At 32.4% G+C, this 21,953-nt stretch overlaps 2 protein-coding genes across 2 annotated transcripts; both read left to right on the top strand.

Moving 5' to 3' along the window:
* The first annotated feature begins 4,841 nt into the window (after positions 1-4,841).
* LOC129885177 (uncharacterized) lies at positions 4,842-6,343 on the top strand. The gene has a single exon (XM_055959376.1). The coding sequence runs from the start codon at positions 4,948-4,950 to the stop codon at positions 5,899-5,901; it is 954 nt and encodes a 317-aa protein (XP_055815351.1). The 5' UTR covers positions 4,842-4,947; the 3' UTR covers positions 5,902-6,343.
* A 2,056-nt stretch (positions 6,344-8,399) lies between these two features.
* LOC129887813 (E3 ubiquitin-protein ligase BRE1-like 2) lies at positions 8,400-21,630 on the top strand. The gene is made up of 19 exons (XM_055963043.1): positions 8,400-8,795; positions 14,297-14,458; positions 14,560-14,647; positions 14,771-15,001; positions 15,175-15,342; positions 15,760-15,953; positions 16,030-16,113; positions 16,217-16,336; positions 16,418-16,604; positions 16,683-16,843; positions 17,208-17,279; positions 17,365-17,441; positions 17,915-18,109; positions 19,231-19,303; positions 19,385-19,471; positions 19,579-19,716; positions 19,799-20,001; positions 20,393-20,555; positions 21,154-21,630. The coding sequence occupies exons 1-19, from the start codon at positions 8,679-8,681 to the stop codon at positions 21,283-21,285; spliced, it is 2,652 nt and encodes an 883-aa protein (XP_055819018.1). The 5' UTR covers positions 8,400-8,678; the 3' UTR covers positions 21,286-21,630.
* The last annotated feature ends 323 nt before the right edge of the window (positions 21,631-21,953 follow it).

Genomic DNA, 21,953 nt, shown 5'->3' on the forward strand with positions numbered 1-21,953 from the left:
TTCAGTAATCCGGATACATTAATTTAGTAATACAAATACATTAATTCTGATTTATAAATTATCTCTATGTTCAATGTATCATGTTTTAAATGTTACCTGCTGATACATAAAACCCTAATTAATGTATCTGAATTACTGAATTAATGTATCCGGATTACCATATTTTTAAGTAATTTTTATAAATTGAAAAAGAATATAGAAAAATGATAATTAGTCCTTTATACTATATGATTTACGTAAGTTTTACTAAAAAAAAGAAGCTTAACCTACATTATGGCAAAACACAATTAACTTTTTAACCACTATTAACTTTCGCAAGATGAGAACACATGCTTTATAAGTTAGGCAGCCCTCTTACAAGAAGCACTTACCCCTATATATATATATAGGTGAGAATATTAAGAAAATTAGAGACACAAAGTTGGCTATCTGTTAAAAGTATTTATTAGGCTAGAAAGCCAAAACACTTGTAGAAAGGTAGGTTATGTTAGTGCAAAATTCTAGAGAATTGTTGATGTTTCAATAGCATAATACTAGTTGTTAACAATTTTGAGAGTAGATAGCCCGTGTGATCTTGCTCACATTTTGATCCCAAAGTTCGGATAAAAGAAGAGGAGTGTGGTAGGCTAATAATCAACGTAAAATTTGTTCATTCATAATGTATTTTCATAACAGAGTCGACTTCAAGTTATTCGACATTAATGCACATTTATTATTTGTTAACAATTTTGTTAGTGCAATTCGATACAAGTTGATTATTATGAGGCTAGAAAGCAAACACTCATAAAAAGGTATAAATCAAATGAATGCTAGTTCATGTTAGTGCAAAATTATGAGAATTCTTGATGTTTCAAGAATAGTTGTTAACAATTTCTAATTAATGCAATATTTTTTTCCAGAGAATTGTTGAGGTTTAGTAGAAAGTTCTTTAATTATCATTAAAATTAATTAAATGGATTACTAGCACAACTTTCAAGAAAATATACCTAAAAGAAGTCACTTTTTAGACAATCCTTTTTCTTCTTACAATTTGGTAAGAAAGTTACTAAAACAATAAATATACAAATATGAAAGTCTGTCGAAAATTGGCTTATCGAAATCTTCTCCAACAAAATATCTATCGAAAACTTTATATTTGTGCCTCCCAAAAATTTACATGTTTTTGGTAAATATATATTAGATTATTTTTATAACAATAGTACTCAACTTATTGAACACTTTCATTTTTGCTCATCTTGCTATACATGTCTTAAATTACATGAAAATTAGGTTACATATCATAAAATAAAAACAAATGATAATTAATTATCAAGAAGCTAACTCAGAATTCTTTGGAGTCATGGAGGATAAATCTTGTTTGACAAGTAAAGATTTTTTTTTTCTTTAATTAATCCTTTGGTCAAAGTAAAAGAATTTTTTTTTTCTCTTTTGGAGGATTCTTGATATCATTATCCATATACAGTATTAGAATTCTTCATAAATTTATCCATATCGAAATAAAAGGAAAAAAATTAGATGTCCAATAAGATCAAGTTCGTAATTTAATTATCGATTCGTCTTTTAGGTTAAAACCTGAGGGGACAAAATTGTGAGGCCCAAAAGTCTTGAAGTGGTTCGTAGATATATTCACACTAGTGTTAGTTGTCTGGACCCAATTTTTAAAATATTATATGAAAAAATTACTTGTTTGAGTGCTTTTTAAAAATTAATTACTGATTTTAGCGATATTTTTTATTTATTATCATTTATAGTAATATATAGCAATATTATGATAAATCTACACTTGTATTAAAAGTGAATTATGCATACAATATAAATGTATTATAAGTGTTTTAAAATATATATTATGTTTGTGTAGTAAGAAACTAGCATAATGTATTATAAGTCTATTAAAGTATGTGATAAATATATTATCCATCTATAAAACTTGTATTATATATGTTTTATAAATAGTTCTCTGCAATATGTATTAAAACTGTATTATAAATGTATTATAAGTGTTCAGTGAAATTTTTTTTATTGTTATAAATGATAAATATTTTCTTAATATTGTATATTTATGTAAGTTTCCCATATTATATCCCCTAATATAGTGAGTGATCAAATCTTCAAGAATTTGATTAGAATCCTCTTAAAACTTAAAGTTAATGATAAAAAATATATTTAAACTATCACTTTTTTTTGTAAATATCATACTTCAATTAATCATTGTACTTTTTATCTACCTCAATGAATAACTACGATATAAAACTCTCAAAAATATAATAATTTAGATATATTTTTTTTAAGATTAACTCTAAAACTTAATATGTCCACTAGAATTTCATTAATTTTTTCACATGTTAATAAGAGCCAAAAGCCATCAGAAGATACGGCCTTTTTGACTGTTAATTATGTTTGAAATTAAAATAGAATTTTGAAATTAAAGTACTTTTCCATATTACTATTATTACTAGTAATAAACAATTTGCGTTTGAAATTAAAATGGAGAAGTACAAGTTTGACCTTTTGAAATTAGCTATGAACTACAAATGATACTTGTGATTGTTCTTAATTACACATTTTGACCAAATTGACTTTCAATTATTTATTTTATATATATAAATGTATTAAAAATTCACCATATATCTATAAATTTTGGCTGTAAACTCATTTATTATTGTATGTTAATTTGAGTTTGTCGTATGTATACATAAATTTTAAATATTTGATTTGTCTTTGATCACTGACACATACTATGCTTAAATCTGGTCACCAAGATTTAGACAAGGGGAAATAGGTAAATATACCTTTAATTTTGTGATTTAGAACAACTATATCATTGTTAAAAAAGTGATGCATATATATTTTTGTTATTAAAAAATAGTGTGTATATATCATCAACGTCTAACAAATGATGCAAATTAACCCTTTCTTTAACAAACTGAATACAAAAAATTAATCTAAAACAATTCTTTTAATTAAAAAAATGTCATGTGACTTTAAAATATTAACTCAACTCCTTTTCTTTTTACATCTCTAAACTTGATCCGACTCAACTAAATTCAATTTCTCTTTTATTCAAATTCGATCCAAATCTATTTTATGACTGATTAGAAGAGGTAAATTGTTTTTTTCATCTGGCTTGGGTTTGGAGGGGGGGGGGTGAGTGAGGTAACTTTTTAAGCCACATGATATTTTTGAAATTTGAAACTCATATTTATAATTAATTTTTAAAATTTAGTAAATATAAGTTTTGTATCAGTTGTTAGACGATGGGTATATATATATGCACCATTTTATTAATGAGGAGTATATCTATTTTAAATCGCAAAATTAACGAGTATATTTGCCTTTTTTTTCCTTTAAACAAATTGATTTTCAAAAGTAAAATATGACAAAGAGCTGGGTGATATGATGAAACTGATTAGACAACATTAATTATATTCAATTATGTAAAAGTATTTTTTTTATCACTAGGAAGAAGAAACACCAAAGAGACCCTCTATTACTTGGATTTTCTTATTTTATACAAAAATATTTGAGGTCACTGATGATCATATATAACTTTTACTTTCTGATCACCAACTTATAGAAAAATATAGTTTATATATATATATAGAGAGAAATATACCCACAAGTATAAAATATGTAATTAAAATCCTTCTTTATTAGTCATGCAAATTTGGATACAATTAGTGGCGAAGATAGAAGTGTAAGGGGTTTCATTCAATCACTTTTCGCTGAAAATTATATTATATATATAAATTAAAATTTGACGTTTTATCTTCTTGATTTTTTTATGTGTACACTTTATTTTATATTTTAGTCCCTTTAATGAATATTCTAATTTTGTCATTAATCAATATGATGACATCAAAAATGATGACATACTCATTATAAAACCTCTCTTTAACAACAATTCTCTCTAATTATATTTCACTACATGAATTTGATCTTTCATTTTATGTTGTATCATATATTTTGTATAGCAATATTTTTCTATAAAGTAAAAAAAATTGAAATAAAGTAGAGACATGTGAAAAGAGACTAAAAGAAATATTCTAGGCTTCTAGCACCTGAAGAAAATCAAAGGAGGAAACATGTGAGAGTTCTTTTGAGAACAAAATAAAGTAGTCATTGAAAAATCAAAATGAATTTAAGTTAGGACTCAATAAATTTAATTGTTGTAATAATAAGTTACTATCTTTCTTATTGAATAAACAATCAGTACTTTTCAAACTATATACTTATGTTTACCTTATAATATAACTGATATAATTGTGTACATTTTTTTTTGTACAGTATTCGATATTCGCATTGAAATCCGATTAAATTCGAATTCACATAGGAAAATGTCATAATTGGGGAGGGGGGGTTTAAAGTGCTCCATAACAAACGCGACTCCGTACCTGCGGATATTTGAACCCGAAATCTTTGGTTAAAGATGAAAGAATACTTACTACTCCACTATAAACCTAGTTGATGATTATATACATTTTTATGATGTCATTATATAAAAAATTCAAATTCAATAAAAATAGCCTATTATCCCTTCTAGAAAATAGCCACCTCAGCCAACTGCCAAAAACCAGATAAGTATTATTGTTGGTCAACTCTTCTTAATGCCAAATTGTAATTGTATTCTTATTCCTCAAGCCACAAAAAAAAAAAAAAAAAAAAAAAAAACTCTTAGCAAAAGCCCAAAAAATTCAAACTATTACTTAAGTAACCACTTATAGAAGTCTCTAGAGACCTTCACAAATTTCTTAATTTTTGTACCACCTCCACCCCCCTATCAAACTCTTTATATAGCTCATTTTCTTTTCCCTCTCTTTTCCATCACACCACTTTCTAAAAAAAATAAAAGAAATTCCCCCTTCTTTTCATCATCTATAGTTCTCCAAAATCAAGAAGAAGCAAAAGGGGCTAAATTTGCAATTTTAGCCAGACCAAGAATTTGCAAAAATGGGCACTTTAGTGGGACATGTAGCACCAGGATTTGGCTTCTTTTTAATTGGTATTTGGCACTTGATTAATCATATTAGATTACATGCTTTGCACCCAAAATCATACACTTCTTTGCCTTGGTTCCCAACTCCAAGAATTAGGTATTTAGAACTTTTCTTGATTATGGGGGGTTGTTTGGCTTCAATTTCAATGGAACTTTTTATTGGTCCAAAAAAACACCAACCTTTAGATATTGATGGAACAATCCCTTCTTACCATCTACACAATTTTGAACATTCAAACATCTCCTTAACTTTCTTTGTATATGCACTTTTCACCATAATCTTTGACAAAGTTACACTTCCACCCCATGCAAAATATGGGATGACACAATTTCTTGGAGCTATTGCTTTTGGTCAACAACTTTTGCTTTTCCATCTTCACTCTGCTGACCATATGGGAGTTGAAGGACAATACCATTGGCTTTTACAAATAGCCATTTTTGTGTGTTTAGCCACTACTATTTTGGGAATTCAATTTCCTAAGAGTTTCTTGAATAGTTTTGTGAGGTCTCTTAGCATTATGTTCCAAGGGATTTGGCTTATGGTCATGGGGTTTATGCTTTGGACACCAAAATTCATTTCAAAAGGTTGTTTTATCAACTTTGAAGAAGGTCACAGAGTGGTTAGATGTGAAAGTCATGAAGCACTTGAAAGGGCAAAATCTTTAGTAAATATACAATTTAGTTGGTATTTAGTTGGGATAACAATATTTTGTGTCACCATTTACTTGATTTTAATCAAGATTTTCCAAGAGAAAGTTGAGTACCAATCTTTGGATAGCAGATTTGAGGAACAAGAAGATGATTTGGAGGATGTTGAGGCTCAAGAGAGTAGCAAAAATGGTGTCGAGTCAAATAGGTTTCTTGAAATGGGAAAAATGTTCGCGTCTTCTTTAGACATGGAAAGATGAAAAGGAGAGAAATGATAATTGAAAACGCTATTAAAAATGGAAACTTTTTGATGGACTTTTGACAAAAAAATTCGTTGAAATTTGATTCGTTACTAATATTCTTATCAGATTTCTGATCGATTCTATATGAGTCATTTCCATTTTTTAAAAAGTGTGAAAGATATTTGTACAAAAATAAAGATTTGGTTAGATGGGGTGTTTGTTAATTTGTTCATTTTATTATTTTTGTTTTGATTAAGGCCACAATAAAATAATTGTTGGCTTTGTGTAATAAAAAAAAAAAAAAAGAAGAGGGAATTTGGTTCAAAATTTGTGTGGTTTGTATTGGTGGCTTGTTAGGGGCATAATACTAAATGTAAGAAAATTTTTGTATAGATGGGGAAGTTGTTTAATTTGTAATTAAAGGTCTCTTATTCAGTTTATTTATTATGAAAATCATGTATATGGACTTTATATTTGAATTTTCAGTTGCATATCGTTATTTTATGAAAGTTTTATTATTTTGCGGAACTATCTCAAAATGAAATTATTATAATTATTATGGAATGAGGATAAATGCTAGTGAAGGAAATCAAGCATAGGATAAATACTCTTATATTTTTCGTGTAAAGAATGATATTGATTTCGAGATATTTAATTATAAATGAATGAATCATATCTATTCTATCGATGAAATTAGGGTGAATGGATCCTATTAGGATTAATGGATTGGTTGAACTTAGGCATATTTATTGACTTTTTTTTTTATTTCTCACTTAACTTCAGGTACGATATTAACGTTGATTTGATTTATCTGAATTCATGTTGCGTGAAAGTTCATTAAATAGAAAAGAGTTATTGGTAAAACGCACACTTAAACTATCATATTTTTGCGAGTATCATACCGTAATTATCAATTGTTTATTTACATATCTAAGTTATCACCTTTTCACAAATTTTCATACCTTGATGTTGAGTTGATTTACACACGTTTATTGTCGATTGAGAACGAATATATGATTAACTCAGCACAAAATGTATTTTAATTAAAAATAATAATAATAATAATAATATAGATAGATAGGAAGAATAATGAATAACTAAGATAGGAAACTTGCCCAAAAAAATGATACTTAATTTAGAATGTTTTTAACCATAATCAACAATTTGATTCTGTTGATTGTTTTCATAAAATGTACGTGGCCAAGATTTATTTCTCAATTAATGGTAAGAACCTAGAAGATGTTAGTCCATGTGTTTAATGTTCCACATGTCTTTTTCATTGTTCATTCAGAGTATCGATATTTTCTAGGGGCTAATTAAGAACTAATTTAAATTTAAATCGAAAATTATATTTTTTATGAAAAAAAGGGGTTGCAGTTCAAACTCAAATATGAGATCTTTACTTAAACAAAAGTAAATTATCATAAAATAATAATAAGTATTATTTCATTCTGAATCATAAATTTTTTAAATTTGAGCCTCAAACATAAAATTACTTTTAACAAAGTAATTTTTTTAAATAAACTTTTCAACATCAATTCGATAAATCAAGCCTCAAAATAAATATCGAACATTAATTGTAATTTTAAAAAAAATTCAGTTATGTTGTTTTAAGCTTCCACAAGTCAAATAATGGGTTTATAAAGCTTTTGACTTTTGACAATTTCATCCCTAGGGGTTACTTCCAACAATCTCTTTCTAACATTATTTAATGTAAGTATTAATAATTATTTAAATATTGTTTTTATTTTAGAAATGATAATAAAAATCTTCTTATGAGAGATATAGGAAATTTGAGAGGACATAAATGGTAATTTAATAACATCATGATTAAATTCTATTAAACAATTCTTTTATTATGTCAAAATCTTAAACCACATTTTTTTTTTGAAAAAAGTATTTATAGAAAAGTTTTTCAAAACAATATAGCTTGAAGCTTGCTTATAACTCAAATGTTGTCCCTTTACTATTTGAAATTGTTTAAATTTTTTCACTTTATTCTTGGTTCATTCATATCTTTTTTGTCTATTATTAAATCATTTCGTATTTATCTTTATTATTAACATAACTCCAGTACAAAATAGAATGACTTCATGTGTTTATATTTTGAGAAAAAAATGTTCAAATTTATCATCATTTTATTTAGTAAAATTTGAAAAAGATAAATTATATACGATCTTATCCATACCTCATTTTAAATCACCTCCTAAAGCAAATTTAGTAATTTCAACCGCATTGGACTACAAATTCTATTCAATTTGTAGTTTATGCAGTGAACACAATTTTTTCTGCCACATTCTATGTGAATCTCAGAGCGTTCGATTCAGTGATCCTCATCCAAATTCTATTAAATAAACTTAGAGAATTATTTCCGCGCATTTTGTTAACGAGGATAAAAGTTAATAAATAGTTATCATCAAAGGATTTTACTCATGAAATTTTCCAAATTAGGAAAAATATTAAATTAGGCCCAAATTACTCAAATTTTCAAAAAAAAAGCCCCAAAAAAATCTTTTAAGGCCCAAAAAATCCCCAAATATTACAAAAGTTTTCTCCAACTTTAGCTTTCTCTCTCATTGACACACAGACGCACAGTTCCTCCATTTTCAGTGAACTTCTCTTCTTCAACCCCCCCCCCCTAAACAGCTTCACCCCACTTCTCCCCTTTCTGGGTTTTCTTATTTTCATCGATTTTTACCATTTTCTTGGTTTTTTTTCACGATTTTTTTGGCTTTGATTTCAAGAATTTGGAGAATTTTGAAGTTTTTGGAATTGGGTTAATGAAATTCATATAAATGGAGAACTCTGCTGCTGCATCTGATGAACCTCAGAAGAAGCGTCCTCATCTCAACTCTGTTTTCTCCTCACCGACCATGGCTCGCCATTCGAAAACTTCTTCTGATAACAAAGCTGTAAGATTAGTTTTTTTAATTCCCTCAATTTGCCCCCTTTTTTATGTTTATTGTTTTGTTGTAATTGAAGTTAATTTTTTGTACTTAGGTGTTTTAGGGTTCTATAGTTGAAAGAAGAAATGACCCTTTTCATGTACTGTTCTATCTCTTTTAGCATAAGGAGATATAAATTTTTTGATTTTTTTTTAAAATTTATTTTGTTGATTTTTAGCTTTGATTTTTGATGTAAAGGGCTTGTTGATCTGACTAATTTACAGTTTTATGGCTGAATTAGAAGGGAAGTTTGTGTTTTTTTTGCTATAAAACCGTAAATTAGGGGTTTATGAGCCATAAAGTTGTGATCTTGACTCTTGAGGATAGATTGTTCAAGGTGATGCTTTTGTTGTTGTTGTTGTTGTTGTTGTATGGATGATGATGATCTGTTGGGTACTGTTTGCTGTAGAGGGCAAGTGATGAAAAACACATGCTTGGAAGGAGTGATCTTTTCCCATCTCCGTTAGCCTAGGTGGGTAGAGTTGACTTGTACTGATATTGGTGAGATGATGCATGTATTCATTGGAACAGCGCAAGCTGGTCGCTACTGTAAAAGAGAGAGAGAGAGAGAGCATACTTTTTTTTTTTTGGAAAATTGGGGGTAAGGGAAGAGGAAATGAGGAGGGGATTACAAGGTGGGTAATCGAACCCTCGTTGACAAGGTGGAAGTTCAGGTAGACAACCAACTGAGCTACTAAGAGGGTGTTTGGATTGATTTCTTAAAAAATAGCTTATAAGCTAGAAGCCATAAGTTGAGAGTATCTAACTTTTGGCTTTTAACTTACTAAAAGTAAGTGCTGAAAGGAATTTTTTAATCTTTTTCTAACACCACAAAAAGAGCTTAAAATAAGTTAATCCAAATACCCTCTAAGATTCCCCGATAGAGAGAAAAATCCATCCCTAACATACTCATTTCTTTTCCTTATAAAAGAACTACCTTTTGAGCGTTCGTGGTTGTGCTTTCCAAAAAGTGTATCCTTCTTGTTTGCTATGACTTTAAATGTTTTGGCATTTTATTAATGACGGACGGTATGTTTATACTAGTAATTCCCCTCACCATTTATATAAATGTATGTATTGCTAATATTCTAGCAGCAGGAAGTGAATTTCTGTTTAAAAATTATAAAATGTATCACATTATTTTGTTGTAAGAAGTTCCGATGAATTAGATACAACTGAAGTCTTAGGTTAATCCGTTAATGTGGTATGGTAAAACAGAGTAATAGCTAATAAAGGATCTTACACGCTGTTTAATTGTACATACTTCTTTTTTATAAGATGCGACTATTCTTAATCTTAAGTGGATGCGCTTATAAACTATTTCATACCATCATTTTCTAGTTGCTTAATATGGAAATAGGTGCAAATCGCCAAAAGAGAATTTGCACTATTCTACCTACTGTTTTTTTCCTTCTTTTAAATTGAAGTGAATAGATTCCTTGATGGCGTCAAGCAGATGCAAAAGGTACAAAGTGATTGAGTTTGCATTTTCTTCTGTCTTAAAGAAAGAGAATGTAAAAAACTTCAAGTAAAGATGGATGCTGTTGATGGAAGTTGATCTTCTTTTGTTGCTTCTTCCTTTCATGGCATGTTCTTTGTTGTCCTTTTTCTCTCAAACTTACTCTCCTCAAGTTTCTTGTCTCAAAATGCGAATCACCATTACATATGTTTGACAATGACCAGTCTGGTCTGAAACACAGTTTGCAGTTTCTGAAACTGATTTAGCGCAGACACAGTAGTCATTCTCTGTCTTCTTGATTGGAGCTGCAGCGCTGGATTACTGCTTCATATTGTTCTATCTTCTTTCTTCCAATTTGTACTGGTTTGTTTTATCCTTCAAAGACTTTCTTGCATCTTCAACTACTTACTGACGATTCCTATGGTTTCATTTTCTGAGAACTTTATCAGTTCCACTAAGAGGAGCTCAAACATATCCAGATACACAACAGATTTCAAAGTAAAACCTTCAGAATAGTTGAACGAAATTGTAAACATAAAATAAAAATTGTCATATTAGTAGTTAAGTGAGTATGGATCCTATTAAAAAACATAGTGCATTCAATAGTTTGGACGTGAAGAAATGAAACTTAGAAAAATTGGAGGACATACCACCATTTAGGATATATATCCTTTCTGCTTTTAAATAATGTCATCATTAAGATAAGATTTTCTTAGTTATAATGTCGTTTATACGATCTAAATTATACTATGAAAGCATGATATAACCATAAGTGACCTACTTTATAAATATCATTTATCTTGTTGGTCATATATACTTTAGTTTGTCTAGTAAGTTGTATTATTCCGACCGGTTGCTGATGTTACACAAAATATGGCATCTCTATTTGGGAATATTTGTACACATTGCTGTCCAATTAACAGACCTGGTGTTGAATTAAAGGTCACAGTTGAGAAGCTCTCCACCCAATTTTGAGATTGGGGATTTCGGTTAGCAAGGAAACATAGTAGAGTAGGAAGGTCTGTTATTGACTCTTGCGGTGTAGGGGTAGAATAGGTGTAAGTTATCACACCAAAAAAGAAAAAGAAAAAAGGACACAACATTTAAAATTGAATTTGAACGCCAATTGATGTTATAGGAGTCATGAGTCGTGATGGGTGTCATAAAGTGTTGATGTCAAATACCAAAACAGTGCTAATAAATGATAATACTTTTTAGGGATGTGCATGATATCGAATAGATGTACGAGTTACCATAAAACTTAATTAATTATGAAAAGTTCATCAATAGAAAAGCCTTTGTATGTGAATGGTGTTTTAAATCTATGATTAGGTTTGATTTCCTAATTCAATCGGAGGCAATTGAATTTTAAGAACCTAATTGTTTCTTGAATTGCTAAAATTCATTCAAAGGTGGATGTCATTCACTTCTAGTTTGACATTATGATTTTGTTTGTGGCTTGGCCAAATTTAGGATGGAGCTAGATCTCTGTACATCTTTATTTACGTTAATTTTGGATCAATCCAAATTTTGTTTGAGGAGAGAGTTGTAGCAAGTAATTGTAGTTAGGAACTTTCTCTTTTTAGTGTTTCAAAACAAATCATCTTTCATAGACATCATATTAGTAGAAGAGGGAGCTACAAACATGAAGGACTACATGCTAATAAGCTAAGTTACTCAGGTGTGGGTGTTCGATATGGGTACAAATTTTGAGGTTGGATCCGTTATGATCTAAATTTTAAGATTCGGGGGGGGGGGGGGGGGGGGGGTTACAGATCTAGGTATGGAAATGGGTGTGGGGATTCGGCTAAATATAATTCAAATATATAGGAATAAAGTTATATATAGGGAGTGGTATGGTATGGTATGTTATGCTATTTGAAACTTCAGTTCGATATTTCGGTTTTTAAAAATACTATACCATTACCATACATTAATTTGGTATGGTTCAATATTTTTAAGTTTGGTTCGCTATTTTGCGGTATGGTAAGTCGGTAATTATAATTTGTTCAACTTCGACTAATATATACTCGGATAATAGATAATTATGACTTCAACTTTTTAAAAAACCGTCTCAATTATATCACACCAACACATTACATGTGTAGAAATATATAATCAAAATAAAGTACAAGTAACTCCCTTTATTAATCATTTGCACAAAAAAGATATTTCAATCAAGATGGAGTAGTCAAAGTTCCAACGTCTAAACATTTTGTTTTATATTAATACTAGGTTATATATTTGCTAGTATTGTAATAATATATATGAATTATTTATGTAACTATATACTTCAGTATGATATTCGGTATTTTGGTATTTTTTTATAATAAATATCGAATACCAAAAAAATTTAAAATGTATACCATAATACCAAAACCATGGTATCAAAATTTTTGGTTCTGTGTGGTAATTCAGTATCTACCATACCATGCTCACCCCTAGTTATATGTTGAAAATATGAGGCATTATATGAAAAACTTACAAAGTATTCTGAGTAGAAAATATTGATGAATAGGAGAATCTTAGAGGGAGATAAAAGGAAAGGACTAACATAGAGATTTCTGGATATTAATTGTCAGATTCTCGCTCCTAATGAAGGGCAACTCGTGTGGATTTTGTGTAGCTCGGGAGTGGGGGTGGGTTCAGCACAAGGGTTACTATTATTTCCTATGCTATTCGTTCTTTTATGTTAACATATGTAGGTAACTAAGTACGTCATCCATGTAAATAAATGATTTTTTTGATTGGCATAGTTATCTAGAAGGTCGGTAGAGGAGGGAAGTGGACAACGGTCCACGTAGGAGAAAGGATTATGTTTTTTTGGTTGTAACAAGTGTGAGGTTGGGCATACTTTAGATATGAAATTTTCCTCCCAAAGTTTATATTGAATTTTAAATTTGGGAAATCTGCGGATAGTTTTTTTTTTTGATAACCATTGTGTCTGGGCTAGCTTGCGTGCACCTCGACTAATTCCACGTAGTGCCCACTATCTCTTACTAGCAATAGGTATCAGGCAACTTTGTCCACCAAGGCTAGAATAGTTTGGAAGAGATCACCTAGTGTTTTGTCTTTGTTGGGATTTGAACCTGAGACCTCATGGTGTTCAACCCACTTCATTGACCACTAGGTCACACCTTTGGGTGCGGGTTGATTTTGATTTGAAAATCTACCTTTTAAGGAAAATTTAGCTCACGATGTCGTTTAATTATTTAAATGCCTTTTTTATTTCCTTTAATTGGTAGTATGAACGCCTTGTTTTTTAGTTAATTTTTTGATTTTTGATGGGGCATAACTCAATTCCTTGTCAGCACAAAACTTACTAAATCTTTTGATGAGTGTGACTAGTCTTGGTTAGCTTGTAAATATTCTTCCTAGAAAAGTCGAACAATGACTCACCTGCCAAAAAAATATATTTAAATATAAAATTGGCAAGGACTTTAATGTCCGAATCTTGCGCGGATTCAGTTTCCTTCAGATGGGTCTGTTGCCAAAATACCACAGTGCATATATATGTCCGTTTGTGTAACACAGAGAAGAACCATTTTCACTTTTGCATTTACCAATTACAACTACTGGTTAACATATGTTCGTTTTGAGTAGTGGATCTCAATATAAGAAAGGTAAAGTAGCAAATCTTTAAGAGCAAATTCTCACTGTTGCTGCAGATAAGTAATCAGTATCGGTGCGGTGCAGCACAAGGTGGTCCGGACACCACCATTAAGAAAAAGAAAAGGTTATCTGTGTCGGTGGTGGAATTTGTTTTTGCAAATTTATATCGTGTTCTTTATTATCTTTTTTAGCCTGATTTACAATTTTTGCTCTCTGCTTCTGCTTAAGAAATTAAATAACTCTTGATGCACAGATTACATGATATTTAATTTGTAAATAATGTTATTGAGCGTTTCCATTGTCTTTGTATATGTGGATGAATTGTAGGTATAGAATGAATTCCAAAAATGTAAAAGCTTATTAAAATTGGATGATAGTTTGAGTCTCTTTTTTGCAGGTTGATGCTGCAGTTCTCCAGTATCAAAATCAGAAACTAGTACAACAGTTAGATGCACAGAAGCATAAGTTGCACGATCTTGAAGCCAAAATGAAAGAATTAAGGGACAAACAAGCTTCTTATGATGACTTCTTGGTTACATTAAATCGGATCTGGAATCAGGTAACTTCTTTGCTTATCTGAATAGTTTGGTGTCTGAATGGTCGAAATAGCCTAACTTGTGATTTGCGCCGTTTTGATGGTCTTTTAATAACTCCATGTAGCTAGATGATGATCTGATTATCCTTGGGGCACGCTGTATGGCAGACCAAATTGCTCTGCAAAGCTTGGATCATCAAGATTATTCTGGAGGTTGGCTGTTAGAAGTATATGTGAATTTGGGTTTCTGTATCATCCTGAAAGTTAAATGTAAAAGAAAAAGCTCTTTTGCATTGTAGTGAGAATAACTCGTTGATTATTTCTAAAAACATTTAGGTTTAATTCCATCATGTCCTGCGGAGGAGATATTCCTGTGTAGGGTGTTGAAAACCAACGCCATTCCAGGCAATGCCAATGATGGATCCATTGTGAATATCAGAGAAGCTCTTGATCTACGTCACTCTTCTACTCTTGAATTGATGAAATCGTTGGAAAATGCTATTGACGCTCAGCGAATTAGAACCAAAAATTTTGCTCATCTTTTGGAAGGAAAGTCATCCGCAGAAGGTTGGGAACCTGGAAAGACCTTGATATTGTCCTACTTTCCCCCGTCCCTCTTTATTCTCTAATTACGCTGCAAGTGTTGTTGCCTTCAAAATTTACTTTGTTAGTATGCTACTATGTAATATTTGGTGCTTGCATCAGGTCTAATCTGATTATTTTATCATTGAGATTTTCAGATGCTATCATTATTCTCAGTAAGATTGATGATATGATGAAAGAAGAGGCTAATTATCTCCATCGAGTGATTGATGTTCTTCATTTGAAACACAAAGAATATGCCAATGAAATTGAAGCTTGTAATCAAAGGCAGTCAGCAGATCAATCTGAGTTAAAACGTCTTGAAGGTATTTGCAACATTTATTTCCATGAACACAGTAGTGAGATCTCTTAAGACAATCAGTGTTCTGTGTTTGAGATCAACATCAATATTAAATTCTGGGGCATAGGTATGTGGCTGCCTGAGTTGGTTTGTAATGTTTAGCGTTAACTATTGTGTATGACGGGATGGATGTGGATACCCTTTTTTCATCTCTTACACGTACCTTATGTAAGATATTTAGTACATTCAGTATTGTGAATTGGAGTTCAATTTTGATATCAAATTGATTTGTGTTTGATAAATGGATGTCCAAATTGGAGATGTAGTGTTTATCTTAAGACATGGCATAAGATGACATGGATGTGCATTATCTTTATTGACTAATGTCTTTTGAGCAACTGCCACTGTCCGTTGAATATGTGTTAATTGCTAATGGTGAAAGGTGAGCTGGAGGAAAGCATGACCGAACTTGAAGATAGTAGAAGGAAGCTAGTTACTTTGAAAATGCAGAAAGATGTGGCATGTGGGGGGCAGGAAACAATTCCAAGTGCAGTTAATGGGAGTATGTCACCTGAGAAGCATACAGACCGAACAAAAGGTTTGCGAGAGCTAAAGGAGTCTATAGAAGAGGCAAAGGTACTGTGACTGTTACTCACCCTGGTGTCTTACCTGAGTGATGATTACCATTTATAAATGATGGTTTTGATTGCAGATACTGAAAGAGGATCGCCTCTCTGAGCTTCAAGATGCCCAGGAAGACAATCTACATTTGTTAAAGCAGTTGCAAGATCTTCAGGTTTTCAACAAGAGTTTCCTAAAATTTAGAACTTCTTTTGAAATTATATGGTCAAGTGCATCCGTATGTCATGAGGCTAAATTTTGATTTTTTGCCCATATAGAATGAACTAAAGGACGATAGATATGTGTCCTCATCTCGTGCTTATACCTTACGCAATGATCAACTTCACCATTGGAATTCTGAGGCAGAACGATACAAAGCTCTGGCAGACTCTCTTCAGGTTAAGTTACATTACTTTTCATGTATAATTGTGGTTTTGATGGTATTCTAGCATGTCGTCTTTGCTTAATATTAAATTCAGGCTGACAGGTCTTTCATCGGACGAAGAGAGAAAGAACTGGTTGTAAAAGCAGAGGCTGTGGATGCAGCAAAGAAAGCAGTTGATAACTCCGAGTCAAGGATTGAGGAATTGGAGCATCACATGCACAGATTCATAATTGAAAAGAATGAGCTGGAAATCAAAATGGAAGAAGCTATTCAAGATTCAGGTTGGTGTATTGTCAAGTTTGATTTTTTGTTGGTAAAATTTATGTAATAATCTGCTTAGAGAAGGTTGAATTTTGCAGGAAGGAAAGACATTAAAGAGGAGTTTCAGATAATGGGCTCTGCTTTATCAAAAGAAATAGGAATGATGGAAGCTCAGTTGAATCGTTGGAAGGAGACAGCTCAAGAAGCTGTTTCTTTACGTGAAGAAAGACAGTCACTGGAAGCTTCTTTAGGAAGAAAGGTTGAGTCTTGGTGCCGTAATATAATTTATATCTGATTACTTCTTTGTTAATAAATAGGAATTCATTTTCTGAACTAGGAAGAATGGGGTTCCAGTGTTGTTTGGACACTGAAAACTCATGGAGGATGTTTTCCAACCACACCAGTGAGTCTATTGTTTTGTTTCTTTTTGGTGGTGGTGGGTAGGTATCAGCAAGGTGTCCCTAGTAAAAGGTCAATACTATTAACCCCACTTCTCTGTGGTTTTCCTTGTCCCCTCCCCGAGAACCCCAAAAAGGGGAACTGAAATTTAGAGAACACCAAGGCAGATTTTTTTCAAGTGATTCCGTTTCTAATACAGAAATGTGTAACACTTATTGCTGTAGGCTAATGAGCACAAAGACTTGATCGGTAAATGTGCACACCAGACTGGGGAGATCCGAACACTAAAGGAACTTGTAAGTTTTTCTGCATAGACCTTTGCTGTTTATTACCAAGTTCTTTCCTTATCAGTAAAAGTTATGTGCCCGAGTCTTCGTGCAGGCTGAGAAGATGCAGAGGGACAACCTGGAACGTGAAATCTTCTTGGACATGTTTGGCCAGCAAATTTATGATAACAGGTAGTTTAATTTATTGCACTTCTTAGGATTTAAACTCGTATAAATACTAGTATTGCAGGTTCTAATTATTTTTATGGTCATGTATATAAATTTCAAGTGTACTTGAAGTTTCAACTCATTAGTCTATGTATATATATACATGTGAATATATGTGTGTGTGTGTTATATGTTCTAGTGTTCATTTGGTTGTCAAATTTTACAAGAAATGTTGTAAATTATGGAGTGGGTAATGAAATGATTTCATGGGATCATATGAGAACCAAATATATGGGATGTTGCAAAGATTGGTTTCCATTCTGTCCACGTGTAGTGTTGTAAGAGGGTAGATGGGTGGGCCGGCTATCCACCGAGTTTTTTCGAGTAGTGCCCTGGCTGGCTGTTGGGGATTTCTTGGTATAAAAAAAAAGAGAGCTTGTTTTCAGTTGATTGATTGTTTCCTGTATTCACAATGAGATTTTTGACCTCTTTGCTAGAGACATATCGGAAATTAGAGATTCAGAGAAAAGAGCTCACTCGCAAGCTGAAATTTTGAGAGCTGCTTTGAATGAACATGATTTGGAATTGAGAGTGAAAGCTGCTAATGAAGCTGAGTCTGCTTGTCAGCAGAGGCTTTCTGCTGCTGAGGAAGAAATTGCAGAACTAAGGGCAGAACTGGATGCTTCTGACAGGTTCTTTTCTCTGATACTTGCTTGTAAACTTATGATGCATTTTTGTGTCATCTTTTTGGCGTCTTTCTGGAATGTCTAGAAATTTAATTTGAAATGAATCTTGTGCCCCCTTGCAGCACTAACAACAATTGGCCAGTCTATTCAGCGCCTTTTAATCTTGATTGATTCTGTAGTGGTTGTTTGTTATTGCAATATGTGCTTGCATTAAGTTGAATCCATCCTTCAAATACGCTAGTAGAAGCACCCTAGGTTGTGACCTAGCGGTCAATGAAGTGGGTTGAGATTTGAGAACCATGAGGTCTCATGTTTAAATCCCACCAGAGGCAAGAAAATTAGGTGATTTCTTCCTATATGTCTAAGCTTTGATGGACTGAGTTACCAGTACTTGTGCTGGTGAGTGGTAGCAGGTACACCGTGAAATTAGTCGAGATGAGCTGGCTTCGACACCGCATTTATCAAAAAAAAGAAAATGGCACTAGTTTAAAATATATTTAGACAGCTGTCAAAAATTTCTGACTTACCTGCCGAGGAAGAATGTCATTTGGAGATCCTTTTAAGGCTTTAACAGTGATATGGGCATACTATTGGAAGTAGTCGTGAGGATATACTGGAGATCTGAGTTTTTTTTGTTTTTTTTCGTTTACAGAGATCTGAGTTCTTTGCAAAACTCTTTTCTGATCAATATCTATATTAAAGAGCCTGCATTCAATTAAACATTTACGCTGACCTGTGTGTGACATGGTCTTGAGTTCTTTACCAAATTAGCTGGAGGACTTTTCATTAGTTGTATGATATATGGTGGTTAGTACACACCGATCTATATGGAAGGACAATCTTATTGATGTACTCCTCTTGAGAATGAAGAACACGAGGTCTTTTGTTTGGTTCTTCTTAATGCCACATCAAAAAGATATTTGGTCATGTAGATCTTTTATTTTAGTGGAATTTATTGACTATTTCATATATCTGCTGCTGGCACACTTTAAAAATTGTTTGAACTGAATGTTGACATGTATATATATGCTTTATCCAGTGTGCATCATCTATTTAAAATCTTATAATGCTCTTCTATGTATTGGATATATTTTTGTTATCCTGTAACCATAAAAGTTTTACTGCAGGGGTGTTTTAGAGCTAACAGAGGCAATAAAAATAAAAGAAGGGGAGGCTGAAACCTATATATCTGAGATTGAGGTACTCACCTGACTGCTTTTGTTACAATTTATTGCATTACTTCCTTTCTGTTGCCATTCTTCTGATCCATTTACATTTTAGACGATTGGTCAAGCCTATGAAGACATGCAGACACAGAATCAACATCTTCTCCAGCAATTGGCGGAGAGGGATGATTATAATATAAAGGTCTCTATTATCACATTTCCCTTGATTGCAATGACTGTCCTATTCCAGTGGCTATTAATTGGAAGTGATGCAATTGACTTGTACTCACTTTTGGATTTTAAATGCAGTTAGTTTCTGAGAGCGTGAAGATAAAGCAGGAACAAAGCTTACTTCTCTCCCGGAAGAAGGTATTAACAGCACAACTTCAACAGTCTAAAACATCACTTGAATCTCTGAAAACGGGGATAGCTCAAATTGAAGACCAGGTAGCCTTCTACCTCTTTTTGTCATGTAAAGGTCTAATTTGGAATTATTTGTTCTTTCTCAGCCATGATCATTATGTTGCAGATGAAAGTTCACATTACAGAAGCGTTAAGTTATACCCAAGAAGATAGACATCTTGCACTCCTCCTGGAAACTGCAAAGCGAGAATTGGGAGATGCTGATAAGGAATTGAAGTGGTTGAGATCTGCTGCTTCCTCCTCCGAGAAGGAATATGAACAGCTCCAGAGAAAGCTGGGTGAAATTCAGATGGAACGGGTAACTGAAAGGTGATATACTTTTCAACCTTAGGTAGTTTTGTTGTCATGCACATTCAATTTGCTATTTTACAAATTGGATGTCAATGACATAGCCTTATGTGGATATGTATTCTTTAATCCAATGCCTGTTGTAGGATGTTAGCTAACAAGCAATCTGCTGGTTGCTTGGCTTTATCTTTCTGTTGTAGATATTTAAGGTTAATTATTGCTAAATGCACGTGACTTTCTTAGAATTGTCCTGATTTAGTCTATTCAGCCCTATGATTCAGCTGTGTGTTGGAATTTAGCCTGTGCATGCATTTCTAGTTGTAGAATGTTCCTGCTCATGAACAAAATATTTTTTTTCATGCATCTGCTATGAGTTCCTAGATTCCAGATTTTATGAATTTTGTCAATCTAGGAGTGAGAAAAAGAAGCTTGATGAAGAGCTAGTGGAGTTGAGTAATACTGTTGATGAGTTAACTTCTGCAAGTGGGGAGGCTGCAGTACAAAGACTGCAGGATGAAATCAATGATTCCAAGGCTATTCTCAAATGTGGAGTGTGTCTTGATCGGCCAAAAGAGGTATGTTCATGCATTCTTTTTTTTCTTCCGAAGTGGTAATCGTTTCTGGTTGAACATTTGAAGAATTCAGGAAGAAAAGATACTTGGTTCCATGGTCATTTGGTGGACATTTGGACAGAAACTATTGACTTTTTTGAAAGCAAACGTGGCAATATAATAACCTTGAACAAATTTGTATTTCTTTGCTAGTTTTTAGTGCAACATGGCCTTCGTAAATGATGTAGATTCCATGTTAGATATGATCATCAGGGATTTTCACACTGCGTAATCTTTTACGCGCCGTCTTAGTGCTGTTTTACCATTTAGAAAATATCATTACCTACCAAAAAGAAGGGTAGGTTCCCTTCTCTATTTAGGAATAAAGGTTGAAAGCAAGAGCAAGGCGTCTCTCTGGGAGGGTTTATTTTTTGTGAATATTTGGTTTACATATGCCCTGGTTCCATCTAAACTCTAGAGCAACCTTGTCTATTTATGAAGTTTAAGCCATATGGGTTTTGTAAATTTATAAGTGGCTTTTCTTATAGGTATAGAGTTTGGTTAATTATTTACGAGCTACAAACGACCCTGACCCTGATTTTGTTGTTAAAATATTTGGCAGGTCGTAATCACAAAATGTTATCATCTGTTCTGCAATCCATGCATCCAGAGAAATTTAGAGATCCGTCATCGCAAGTGTCCTGCTTGTGGAACCGCTTTTGGGCAAAGCGACGTCCGTTTTGTAAAAATCTGACCAAAACTTGGTCAGCTCACAGCTTGCTAAACATGTACATTAGCGCGTTCTCTGAGGGTGTCGTTCGATGAGCCTTACTAGGTTCAAGAATTTATACCCTTGTGAAGAACCAAGTTACTATCTTTTGCTTTTGCCTTTCCCCCCTTTCTTTTGAATTGGGGTGCACCCATTTTTTTCTCCCCCCATCTCTTTACTCAATTTTCCTTTATATAGTCTTTTTTGCTTCCTCACATCTCTTCACTTAGCCTCTCTTAATTCTTCTTTCAATTGTATTTGTGGCAAACAGTGTAAAGCTTTATCTTGTAGTGGTTTTTTATGGAAGCATGTTTATGACATTGTTAGAGCAACTAGTAGTCATTTGTTTTTCTTTTTTGGCAGGCTTCTATATGTTCCCATTTGCTCTTTAAGTTTTAACAAAATATTTGTATAAATAAAGGGCATTAACAGCGAACTGTGATGTATAAAAGTAGCATAATGTAATTTTTGCATTGGAAGAAAAGAAGGTTCATGTTCTTTGTGGTACAGTTATGAGATTAGCACTGAGAAAGTAGAATTCATAAAGACGATCTCAACTTGTTTGGGATCTACACGTGGTTGTATATGTTTCTCTTTGTATATATGTACATTTGCCCACTTTTGGTACCTGGTTTTTAGTGGTGGTTTTTTGT

This window comes from Solanum dulcamara, chromosome 4 (genome assembly GCF_947179165.1).
Source record: "Solanum dulcamara chromosome 4, daSolDulc1.2, whole genome shotgun sequence".
Lineage (NCBI taxonomy): Eukaryota > Viridiplantae > Streptophyta > Magnoliopsida > Solanales > Solanaceae > Solanum > Solanum dulcamara.